Here is a 12,269-nt window from a genome sequence, read left to right as displayed (position 1 = left end):
TGAATAAAAGAGCCATTAATTCTCTTTTATCTTTATCTTTAAACAAAACTTCTTCTCCTCTTTAAATTTTGCGTGGAAATCTAAAATTCTAGGCTTTATCCCTTATTTTGTGGAGTTTGACTTAGATGATGTGAATTTATCCAGTCAACATTATTTTGTACAAATTAACACACATCAGCAATATATTTTCCACAAAATCAACCACAATGCAATATCAAACTTAACGATGAAGAAAACTATGAAATTATGCATGAATGACTCATAATGCAACTAGATCGAACCTAAATCTAGCAATAATTATGGGTAAAAATGTAGAAAATATAGTACTTTTATACGCTTAATACCCCAAACTCAAACTGTTGCTTTTCCTCAAGCAATGCATGACATCCACTTTCTCATAGTAATTAGACAACATCACTCTTACACTTGCTTTGCACTTGTTATCTCAAAACCTTAGCAATTTTCTGCCAATCATCTTCAAAGGTCAAGACAACCAGAAACTAACTAAATTCAACCTGTGATGCTCGTGTAAGTGTGTGTTCTTAGTCGAGAAGGCTCATTACCATGGGTATTTGCAGAGAATAATAGAATTATCAAATTAATTAATAAGGCAAAAGATGTCACAATAATTAATTAGCTTAATTAGAGCCTCAACTTATCACAACTACCTGCAAGTACTTGAGTAGTAAGATGCTGTCAACAATGAACCCCTAGCCTTTTAGGTAGAGTCATCCCGTGAAGACTTTCATTCACTCATGCTATTCACGACTATCTTTCCTACTTAGTATTCACTAAGCATACTGAATTTTCTTTAGTAGCGGAGTGTTCTAGAGCTAAAAATTTATTGATGTAATTTATTCGGCTAGAGCCAGTTGGGCACCTCTAGCAATTCAAATAGAACTTAAACAAAAATGCATGATAATTAAGTATTCACCAAAATACTCACAAGTCAACCAAACATGACATTCAATAAATAGTTATAGCATCACAAGAATCATAAAGGCAATCTCAAGTTATCTCTAAGTCCTAAAATTCTTGACATTAAAATGCTATCGGCAATTTTCTCATCATAGGTAAGTACAAAGGCTCGTCATTTGTTTATGTCTAAATGTCATGGAAAACTTGATTAAGCAACACAAACAATGCAAAATGACAAAGTATGACATAACACATGCAATATGACAAGACTAATAACAACCCCAAACTCGAGATGCAACTAAATTAGATGACTAAATGAATACTATTAATTATAAAACAAATCCCCTCCAAACTCGAGAGGAGCATTGTCCTCAATGCATGCAAAACGAAAGGGTTATTCAGAAAGGTCGTCACCTTGAATTGTAATTGCCCTTCGAGCCGTTTGTTTGATTTTGTTTGCTACTTGCGATGGTTAGGAACGTGTTGCTGGTGGTGCGCTCGGAATCCTCTATCCTTAACCTCATCACTCGGGTGAATTACGCTTTTAGATTTCGTGGCTATGGGTTATTGTATCCTAAAATTCAAGCAAAACAAAAAAGATAACTATTAAATAACAAGAGAAACTAAATTAAATAAATAAAGGCTAAAATAAAAATAAAAAATAAAAGGAAAAATCAATAATAAAAATACTGAAGGAGAGCATATTCATGTTTCTCTGAGCGTAATCACTTCCTTGTTGTCACACAATCGCCCGTATACGTCTCGTAATACGAGCTAAAGATGTTACATCAACATATCAAATATTTGCTAAACATAAATGTTTAAAATTTTGTTTCGGTTTAAAATTCTCCTTTTTACTATTTAAATTTGTTTCCTTTAACATATGTATAGTCATAACGTGATAATTTATCATTCTAAACAAAATTAATTTATGCACCAATTAGACAGTTCCATGTTGTTTCATATTTACTTACAACTGTCTAATATTGCTTGATTTAAAACCATTTTAAGACCATTCATAGTTCGCGTTCATAAATACGATTATAACTAAAACTAACCATAATTAAACACTCCTAAATTACTATTACATACCCCTTTTAAAATAAATCTGATAAAATAACCCGATGAATATAATGTGCATGCCGTTAATAAGTCAAAATTAGGATGTCAATTATCCAAAAAAAATTAGGATGTCTTACTGATATTGTTGGTAGGTTAATTTCCATAAGATGCTGGCAAGCTCCTCACTTCATGTCATCTACTTTATTCGACCCTACGCTTGAAAATCATCACGCGCTAAGTAAAACTTAGTGAGGTAGTAACATAGCTATAGTAATATAACACATAAATTTCATAAATTAATATAGCATTAAAACAGTAATTCATGTAAAAACATTAAACTTTCAAACCGTGCTATTCGAACTGATTTCCTTCTAAAAACCTGAAAATTAACATCTCGTGATTTTATCAAAATCATGCAAATCAATATTAAATATCATAAACAATTCATAATTTCATGATGATTCTGAATAATATATGATAAAAGAACTATATCATGATTTATGTTAACTGAAATGTTGTTCTTAACTTTCATATTCATTTTCATAACCCAATGCATATATATTAGAATATTAGGTACGTGAGTAGAACTGAAAGACGCGCGAGGCACAATACGGTGTCAATCATCACTAAAACTAAAACTAAAACATATGATTCACTTCAGTGCAATCATAACATGAGCACCAACGTTGCAAATAACTGGAAATTTATAATTAGGGGTGTTCATTCGGTTAAAACGGTGGTCGACCGAATCGAATTACCATTAATCGAATTAACCGAACTTTTTTTTCTTTAACTGTTAACCGAACCGAACTTTTTTTGAAAATAATTCGGTTAATTTCCGAATTAACCGATTGTTTTTTAAATTTTTTAATTTATATAAAAATTGAATATTTTTTAATTAAAAAAACAATTTACAATTAATTTAAATAATATATAATTATAAAATAAAATTTTCATATGGATTTTTTAATTAATTAATATTGATTTTGGTTTAAAAGTTATTGGATATTAAATTATTAATTGGGTTTTAAAAAGTTTGGGTTGAGCTCATATGTTATATATAATATATTTGATATTTAAAATTTAATTTCGGTTAATTAACTGATTTCGAACCGAATTAACCTTTAACCGAATTCTAAAAGTATTATTAACCGTTTTCTGACCGAACTAATTCGGTGACCGACTGAATTAACCGTACTAATTCGGTTCGATCGGTTAATTCGGTTAAAACCGAAAAATGAACACTACTATTGATAACTAATAATTGCAACCATAACACTCCAGCTATCACATTTATGCAATACTATCCACAATTCTCAAAACTTGGAAATTAGCCCCTTTTATATTTCAAGCTTTCAAATTGATCTCCAAGTCTCATAGAATACTTATAATATCATTTCTAGACCTTAGAAAAAATTTCCAAAATTTTTCCCTAATTTCTTCATATGGTCGAATATTTCAAGTAGCTTTAGGCATGAATTTTTCAAGCATGAATTTTTCAAGCATGAATTTAATTTCTAGCATCAAATTCATACTATTCTAATCATAATAACATCAAATTACATCAAAATCTCAATGTTCTTAAAAACCCTCATATGGTCGAATGCTTTATATAATCCTACACTTGATTTTAAACATCACACACGCTTGAAAATTAATATCCGACATCAATAACATAGAAATATTTCATCAATCTTTCAAAATCATAAACCCTAGATAAAGTCTAATTTTCAATCTCATGAAATTGACATGTTCACCATGTAATATTTATATCAAATGATAGAGAATTTCGTATAGATTAATTCTTTATCTAATAGCTTAATCCAAAAATCAATCATGTAGGCTTAAAAATTAACTTGAAAATTTTCCTTACCTTACCATGAAGACTCACGGACAAAGCTTGATGGAAAGCAAAAATTGTCATGAAATTTCTAGCAAATTTCATGAACATTTGGCATTTAATTAACTTAATTGAATTTTAATTCATTTAATGGGAAATTCCAAAATTACCATTAATGAATCTTGATAATTACCAAATGTCATTTCATTATCTTCCATTAAAATATTCCATAGTAAAAGATGAAAAACTTGACTTTGACTTTCTACTTTGGCCATGAAATTTTTGAAAATTCCATTTTAGTCACTAAAATTTCCACTGTTCGGCCAAATTTGAAATATTACCCTGTTCTGAGTTAAATTTCTCTGATCTAAAATAGGAAAATAATATTTCCAACCATTAGCTAACATCCTTCAAATTTTGATTCGATTCGATTATCCGGTTTTTATACTGAATTTTAACGCTTTATAGTTTTTAACACAAATCTCGTACAAAAAATATGATTACCACGAAAATACTTGTTTTAGGCCAAACCTTTCATTTACATACTAAAATATATTACTTTTCCAAAATTATATTTTTGGTCATTGAACTTTTACAAATTTATACTTTAGCCACCAAACTTTCAAAACCTACATTTTAGTACTAGCCAAATTTTGGGGTATTACACTTGTTGCGCTCAACATGGGAACCGATGTAGTGCTTAAATCGTTTTCCATTGACTTTAAACATAGTCGATGGTGAACTTTGTACCATGGGAGAAAGGTTTTACTACCTCCAACGGCCTAGACCATCTCAATTCCAGTTTTCCTGCGATAAGTTTTAACCGAGAATCGAAAGGAAGTATTAATTGGTCTGACAATGGTTTCAATTCTAACATGGGAGGTTACTCAATAGAAGATTTTTCGAGTTTACCTTCCTTACCTGAGTAGTTTAATGGTTCGAAATATTTACACGATCGATTTACCATCCAGTGGGCTTCATCTTGCTCTTCATCATTCGGATCTTCAATTTCCTCCAGTTTGCCATGGCAATTCTCCTCTACTTCAAAGCTGAATTTCGTGGCGGCGTGAATGATTTGGCATTCTTCTGGATCGTCAGCATGCTTTAAGTTTGGAAAAACATCCAGTTTGACTTGTTGGTCATTCACTCTCATAGTGAGTTATCCCCTTTCGACATCAATTAAGGTTCTTCCTGTTTCTAGGAATGGTCTTCCAAGGATAATAGGTGCGAACTCATCTGCTTCACAATCCAGAACAATGAAGTCGGTGGGAAAAATAAATTTATCAACTTTTACCAGTATATCTTCAATTTTTCCATCTGGTTGCACATAGGATATGTCTACAAGCTGTAGCATAACTGTCGTAGGTTTCGCCTTCTCGATACCCAATCTTCGGAACACAAATTTAGGCATAAGGTTTATACTCGCTCCAAGATCGCATAATGCCTTTCCGACGTAGCGATTTTCGATTGCACATGGTATTGTGAAGATACTGAGATCTTTTAGTTTGGGTGGCATTTGATTGTGCAACATGGCCATGCATCCCTCCGTCACAACAACTGTTTCAAACTCTCCTATCCTTGTTCTCTTAGAGAAAATATCTGTAAGGAACTTAGCATAGTTTGGTATTCGCTCGATCGCCTCAACCAATGGCAAGTTGATGTGAACTTGCTTTAAGATCTCCAAGAATTTCTTGAACTGACATTCTTGTTTTTGTCTTTTCAGCCTCTGAGGGAATGGCAGTGGAATTCAAAATTCTTCATTTTTCCCATATGTTTGGAATTTGATTGATGGACTTGTCGTTGTATCTGGAATTGCTGAGGCGTGTGGACTTGCTCGGGCATCCTTCGATTTATCAATATCGATTGGGGTAATGTTGCTGGTTATATCTTCTTGGACAGGGATCTACTTTGCTGGTTGAGTTCTCCATGTGGGTTGTGTAGGGGTTTCAATTAGCTTTCGTCCACTCCGGGTGGTGATTACCTCACTCTGCTCGTGGCCTGCTCTCTTTGTGGCCTTAGTATCAACGGGTAAACCACCTAGTGGTCTTATGTTCATATTATGGACAAGTTTGTGTCTCCAAGGATTTCAAAGTTGCCTCTTGGTTCTGTAGTATCATCTCAGTCCTGTTAATGAAAGCATCAGTCCTTTTCATGAAAAATATTATTCTCAATCATGTAAGATTCAATTTTTAACATGAACGATTTGAGAGTATTTTCCAAAGAACAAGATGGTGTTGATTGTTGCTGCAGCATCTGTTATCTTAGCATGTTCTGCTAGAATTTCGATGCTTGTGAATTCTGATTGTTCTGATTGAGAAATTAGTGTTCTCCCTCCAAGATGGTGTGTATATGTTGGACATTACATTGTTGTTCAGGTTGTAATTTTCAATATAGATCCTAATTGGAATGAAGAAAATCAACCACAATACAATATAGAAAACTATGAAATTATGCATGAATGACTAATAATACAACTAAATTGAACCTAAATCTAACAATAATTATGGGTAAAAGGTAGAAAATATAGTACTTTTAACAGAAATTTTAAAGGTTTAAATTCTAAATAATAAAAGGTTCAATTTGTTTACTTGTTTAATCTATGGCCAATTCCTCCAATGATAATAAATAATAGAAAGAAAAACCATATTCAAGAAAAAAATCTTTTGACAAAATCAATTAATTTGTATATTTAAGGATAAAAAAATTGATCAACAACATTTGTTCAATTCCTTTTCTAAAATTTTTATGTGCGATCAGATCTGAACCAAGCACAAATACTTGAAAAAAAATTAGAACCAAGAAAAGGAACTACCGTTCTTTGAGCCCTGCATCAGCTAAAAGGCAGAACAAAAAACCTCAACGATTACATGCACTACTGCCATAACCGAACTGGCTGCAATGCCAAAGAAGAACAATCACAAAACACTTTTGGAGGATACCCGGGACCGTTGACTGGTTAAAAAGAAGTAAAATATGAATGCTGTTGAAGCAATGAGTCTCCAGATAAACAAATTACTGCTTCCGATACTCGGGCTTTAGAACCCAACGTGATCCATTTCGATCCTTCTCTAGTTTAGCAATTTCCTTCAATAGATTCTTGAACAGAGGCAGATTGTTCGAGGGTATTTGGTCCTTGAAGTGATCGACAATGCTGGCTGAATCTGTGCTACCGCCTCTTTGTTGTATAAATGTACATATCCGACGTATTAGTACTTCAGGTTGCACACAGGATACGTTTGAAGATGACCTAGAACTAGAAGTCCCATTAACGGCAGGTCTTCTGGAGTTAGATGAACTTGAAGCCAAGCCAGACTGATGTTCAAGCCCAGCACCGACGGCTTGTTCTTGGTTTCCACGGATTTTAGCTAGCAATTCTGCTGAAGTTAACGCCTTGCCGGCAGCAGCCCCAGCAGCTATGATACTGCTAGATGCCTCACTTGTGGATTTTACTAAATGAGAGTTCAGAGTTGAGCCGAATTTCTTTCTTACTGCTGATGGTGCACCAGCGGCTCCCGATTTCCCAGTCCAAGTAGGAACAGAAATACCATCATGGCTTCGAAGCATTCGTGATTTGCGTAGTGCTTCTGCAGCCCTTTGTGCCACCTGTGAAGCCTGTTCTTCCAGCCTCATCTTCTCCTCATCATGGGCATTCATTATAGCATCATGGTTCACAGCACTCTAGAGAAAAGAAGATATTGAAAGAAAAAGGATTAGAACTCCTAAAGCGCAGAAGAATAAAGGCAAAATTCATTTATTTTTGGTGGTAAATCATTTTAGATGAATTTAACTAGAAATTTCAATTGAAATGTGAAACTACCATTAGATGAAGGAAATCATTAGCGTAGATTGAGAAACATATCTTACATGTATTCCTTGGGCAACAAAAAGGCTCCTCAGAATGTTTTTTTCTTCATCTACTTCGCCATCACTATGATCATCTTTTTCTTTTCCTTCTCTCTTAGAATGACCACTATTTGAACAATTCCTTTTCTACTGGCAGTATGAGCATCACGAGAAACAGCTGCTTTCGAATGTTCCTGCTTATGCTGCTTATGTTCCTTCATACCTACAATATTTACATCTTCAGACAACTGGCCAAAAATATTAGATGTTTCGGTTGACCCACTTTCTCCATCATCATTCAGGGTGAAAAGATCCTTCATATCTCGAGCTTTAAAGAACCTTCTCTGCTGGGGGTTCTTCAATATCTTATTGGTAAGAAAATGTTTGTAAATCTGCCGATGGTACACCTTCTCTTCAATTGTTCCGCGAGTAATCAATCTATATACAGTTACGTCTTTTTTCTGGCCAATACGCCAAGCACGCTCCCTGGCCTGTTATCGATGACAGAAAACAGTTGTGAAAAGTGAAATCACAAGGTAGCCAGAGCCACCACCCTTTTTTCTCTTTGAATAACTTCATATGAACTATGGTGCTTTAGGCATGTTAAACACTATGTCAATTAAAAAGCAGTCAAAAGATACCTGCATGTCTGTCGAAGGGTTCCAATCAGGGTCAAATATGATCACCCTGTCTGCACCCGTTAAATTTGTTCCTAAACCACCAACTTTTGTGGTCAAAATGAAAATAAATATATCATCAGAGTTGTTAAATTCATCTATCAAGGCCATTCTCTGTTTTACAGGAGTCTGTCCATCCATTCTTCGGTAGCAATAATCACTAGTGGTCAAGAAGTTTTCAAGAATGTCGAGCATTTGCATTGTTTGAGCAAATAAAAGAACACGATGCCCTGATCCTTCCAAACATGGAGCACTTGGGCGACTACTTTCATTTTTCCACTTCGTTCAGGATTTCCATAATCTGGATTCTGGCAGGAATGTTCTCTATCAAGCAGATCAGGATGATTGCAGATCTTACGCATCACATCAATTCCATAAAGAGAATTTCTCCCATCCAGTATCTGTTCCACGTCTGAGCTAGCAAGAAATGCTCTATAGACAGATCTTTGTTCAGCAGTAAGGCTACAAAAAAGTACATGTTCTGTCTTTTTAGGCAGATGAGCATTCACGTCAGCCTTCATGCGCCGGAGGAGATAAGGCATGACCAAATCACGGAGGACAACAGCACACCTGAATGACATCCAATTTAAAAATTTAGAAATTGTTCATAAATAACAATTAAAGATTTCAGCATGAAGACGCACAAGATGACGAACAGGTACAACTTCCAAATTTCTTAAAACCAGCTAAAGCTTCTAGAGATACATGGTGTGCACCTGTAGGCTGTAGATACTTGTAATGGTGAAGCATTGGCATATCCACCAACAGATATAGGGACAGCAAACTCTGCTTCAAAACAGGCAAGACACCCAACTTTCCAGGGAAAACAAAATCAAATAATGACCATAGTTCACTAAGCTTGTTCTGAATTGGTGCACCAGTCATTATTATACGGTGAACTGTCTGAAGCTGTTTACAAACTAGAGTGATTTCAGCATTTGGATTTCGGATACGGTGTCCTTCATCCAAAACTGCATAACCCCATTCTATGTCAAGCAACTTGTCCCCTAGCAGTCGGAGTTGCTCATAAGTTGTAATCAACAACCCAGATTTCGACTGCAAAACTCTATTTATCAAAGAATCCCATTTTTTTCTGCTTTTAGAAGAAAAGTTCCCTTTGTAGTCGCTGTCAACAGAACCTTCACTTTCATCATCACTTTCTCCATCAGATTTGGTTTGCTTCTTCTTATAAGCAGGATCCTGAGCAGAATCATGTAGTATCTCAACATGAAATTTTGAATACCATCTACGTGCCTCCCTTCTCCATTGTCGCAAGAGTGTTACAGGGCAGACAACAATGCTTGGTTCATACAGGTTACTGAAGTGCAATGCTCCAAGAAAAGACAAGACCTGGACAGTTTTGCCAAGACCCATTTCATCCCCAATAATTCCACCAGCCCTTTGACAATGCAGTTCCCACAACCACTGCACTCCTACTTTTTGATAGTCAAAAAGTTTACAGAAAATGGTTTCCGGGATTTTTAACCCACCTTCAAGTGTCACATAAGAAGGGTCATTATCATCCATATCCTCTGAAGCCTCTTGGTTTTCCTCCTCATCATGGGAAGTCAAGTCATCCCTCACATCTTCTGCACAAAATTTAAGAAAGAAATCAATGCAGAAGAAAACAACTTTCAGCAGAAAATGCAAAAGTAGAATGTTCAACAAAAAACAAAACAGTTACACCGGAATTTTATCATGACCGATTGTTTCACAACTATCAAGAACAAACATTGAGTTCACTCATATTTGTTGCCCGTTAGAAAGGGAAGATAGATAAAGTGGTAACTTAAACTTTTTTTTAATAGAACTTAAATAGAAGTTATGGTAGTCAAGAAATGTCTAACAGCTTAGAAACAATTAAGCTGAGCATACCTCCCTCTCCTACATCCTGTTCCTCACGAGATATCCGCCTTCTCCATTTCTTGTCAGGCAACGGCCTCTTCTTTTTCCGTTTTGAGCCTTTATTCTTCTCTACCTCTTTTGCCTGAGGAAACTTTAAAGGTTTTTTTAGCCTTTGAAAGGGAAAGGTGGGTGCATCATCAAGTTTTGGCAAAGCATCGGAATCAAGCAGTTTCGTCGCCGGGCGAACTTGTGCAGCCTCGGATATGGACTTCGCAGCTCTAGCAACACTAGCGGAAACAAGGTCGTCATTCTCATCTTCTTCAAAAGGCACAGGCTCATTAGATGTACCAGGCTGTTGAAGACGGCGCTCAAATCCCTCAAGCTTATGAAAAGGAGTTAATATTCCCTTCCGCACCAATTCATCCCTTTCCTAAGCCAGAAATAGCATTGTATTAGCAGCATTCCTCTCTCCCTCTCTATTAAATATATCGTCTTCCCCCAGTTTTAAACAGAGGGGAAGTGTTAAACAAGTACAATCCCAAACACAGATTGCAGATATAAAAGATTATAATTCCTTCTCCCTAAACACAGTGTGTCTAGCAAACCAATAAGTAACACAATTAGGAACTATGATCAACTTACTGTTTCCACGAATCCTGCAGATGCAGCATCTAACACTGCATCAAAATCAACATCATCATTAAAAGAAACTGTTTTCTTCTTCTTCCCTTGATCTTTGGTAGGCTTTTGGGTTTCTTTAGATTTCCTCTTCAGCTTAGGCTCTTCCTTCACCAAGTCTTTCAACAACTTGTCATGTTTTATGCCCTTAGACAAATTTTCATTGAGTAACCCAGACAGTTGTTTCTCAAGTTGAGCCTTAGTGTGCTTGAGGCTCTTTAGTCTATCAGTAGCTAGCGCACGCTGAAGGGTTGAATCGCGTGAAGGTAACTTTGTAGCACTTTCATCATCCTCTCTAACCCCTTCCTCCAAGAACAAGTCCTTTGCATCATCATCACCACTAGCAACATCTTTCCCCTCTTCAACAGTGGATGCAACAGCGTCTATTTCAAATTCCACCGCCCTCAATTTATTCAAGAGTTTCGCTTGGTTGGCAGTCGATGATGGGTCATTGCCTTCCGACTTATCAGTAGGTTCCTCCTCAGTGCTCCCTCCTACTTCACTACCATCCCCTGCATCGTTTTCCGCCTGTCATTCAACACAATTGACCACTGTCAAATCTCCACACTCCAACAGCATTATCAACAATACATTAGAATTTTAAAATTGAATTGAAAGAGAGATTAGAGTTGAATACCTTGGCTAAGATATCCCGTTCGATATCCTCGGGATTTGCAGATGTGACGCCTAAACTACTCAACAAGATCCTATCCTCCTCCATCAAATTTCCCTTAAAAATCTCAGCTATAATCTCATCATATATATAAACAAATCAAAATCACGATGTGTTCTTCCTTCGAAGACCAATTCCGCCCCCTAATTTTAACAACAAAAATGTTCTAATATTTCAGTCATTGATTCAATTAAATCCAATTCATGTTCGACTCGTAAGCTAAACTATTCAGATTCTAAAAAGCACGGGAAAAAAAAGAGAAATCAATACGCAGAAATAATTGTGAATTTTGAAAAGAAAAGCATTTGAAGAAGAACTAGTCGACATACCCAAAGCTTTGCAATCCCAATCGGTTGCAAAAGTAAATAAATTAAAATTTGGTTCGTTCTTAAAGATTAAAAATATAATACATCAGAAACAAATTGAGAATTTTATTGCACCGATTCGTTGTTTGCGCCGTCTCCTTTCTCTCCTCCCCATCCAAATTTCTCGGTTGCTTCAATACGACCAAATGGAGGTCGTATTGGGAATAAAATGGATTTATTTTCTTTACGCTAACTTCCTACCTTCCTCTCAGATTAAGCGTCGAATAATTTAAATGTTGAATGATTCAGAGGTTCTGTATGAATTAGTTCTGAATGTGACATGTTGTTTAATAATAGCTCTAAATCATTCAGAATATACCTATATACTGAATCATTCAGCACTATTTTGTTGAATCAGTCAGCACTGA

General features: G+C 35.5%; 2 protein-coding genes across 2 annotated transcripts; both read right to left on the bottom strand.

The window, feature by feature from the left end:
* Positions 1-4,979: 4,979 nt before the first annotated feature.
* On the bottom strand, positions 4,980-5,876 carry LOC120121120. The gene is made up of 2 exons (XM_039140574.1): positions 5,802-5,876; positions 4,980-5,546 (listed from the first exon to the last, which is right to left on the bottom strand). Exons 1-2 carry the CDS (start codon positions 5,874-5,876, stop codon positions 4,980-4,982), a joined length of 642 nt encoding a protein of 213 aa, XP_038996505.1.
* Positions 5,877-6,620: 744 nt separating this feature from the next.
* LOC120121004 (protein CHROMATIN REMODELING 8-like) lies at positions 6,621-12,007 on the bottom strand. Its single transcript, XM_039140488.1, is given in 10 exon segments — positions 6,621-7,498; positions 7,685-7,812; positions 7,815-8,154; positions 8,305-8,573; positions 8,576-8,910; positions 9,057-9,138; positions 9,141-9,929; positions 10,216-10,615; positions 10,828-11,391; positions 11,501-12,007. Coding segments are annotated over 10 exon segments (3,657 nt in total). The 5' UTR covers positions 11,585-12,007; the 3' UTR covers positions 6,621-6,832.
* Between the last annotated feature and the right edge of the window lie 262 nt (positions 12,008-12,269).

This window comes from Hibiscus syriacus, unplaced genomic scaffold, assembly GCF_006381635.1.
Source record: "Hibiscus syriacus cultivar Baekdansim isolate YM2019G1 unplaced genomic scaffold, ASM638163v2 tig00110356_pilon, whole genome shotgun sequence".
NCBI classification, from domain to species: Eukaryota; Viridiplantae; Streptophyta; class Magnoliopsida; order Malvales; family Malvaceae; genus Hibiscus; species Hibiscus syriacus.
This window is presented reverse-complemented; position numbering and strand designations above follow the sequence as displayed.

Bases quoted from the DNA above. Each gene is read 5' to 3' on its own strand.
- LOC120121120 (XM_039140574.1), bottom strand. From the start codon at position 5,876: ATGAACATAAGACCACTAGGTGGTTTACCCGTTGATACTAAGGCCACA. The intron at 5,547-5,801 runs GTAATCACCACC...CCATTCCCTCAG, and splicing joins CAGGCCACGAGCAGAGTGAG to AGGCTGAAAAGACAAAAACA.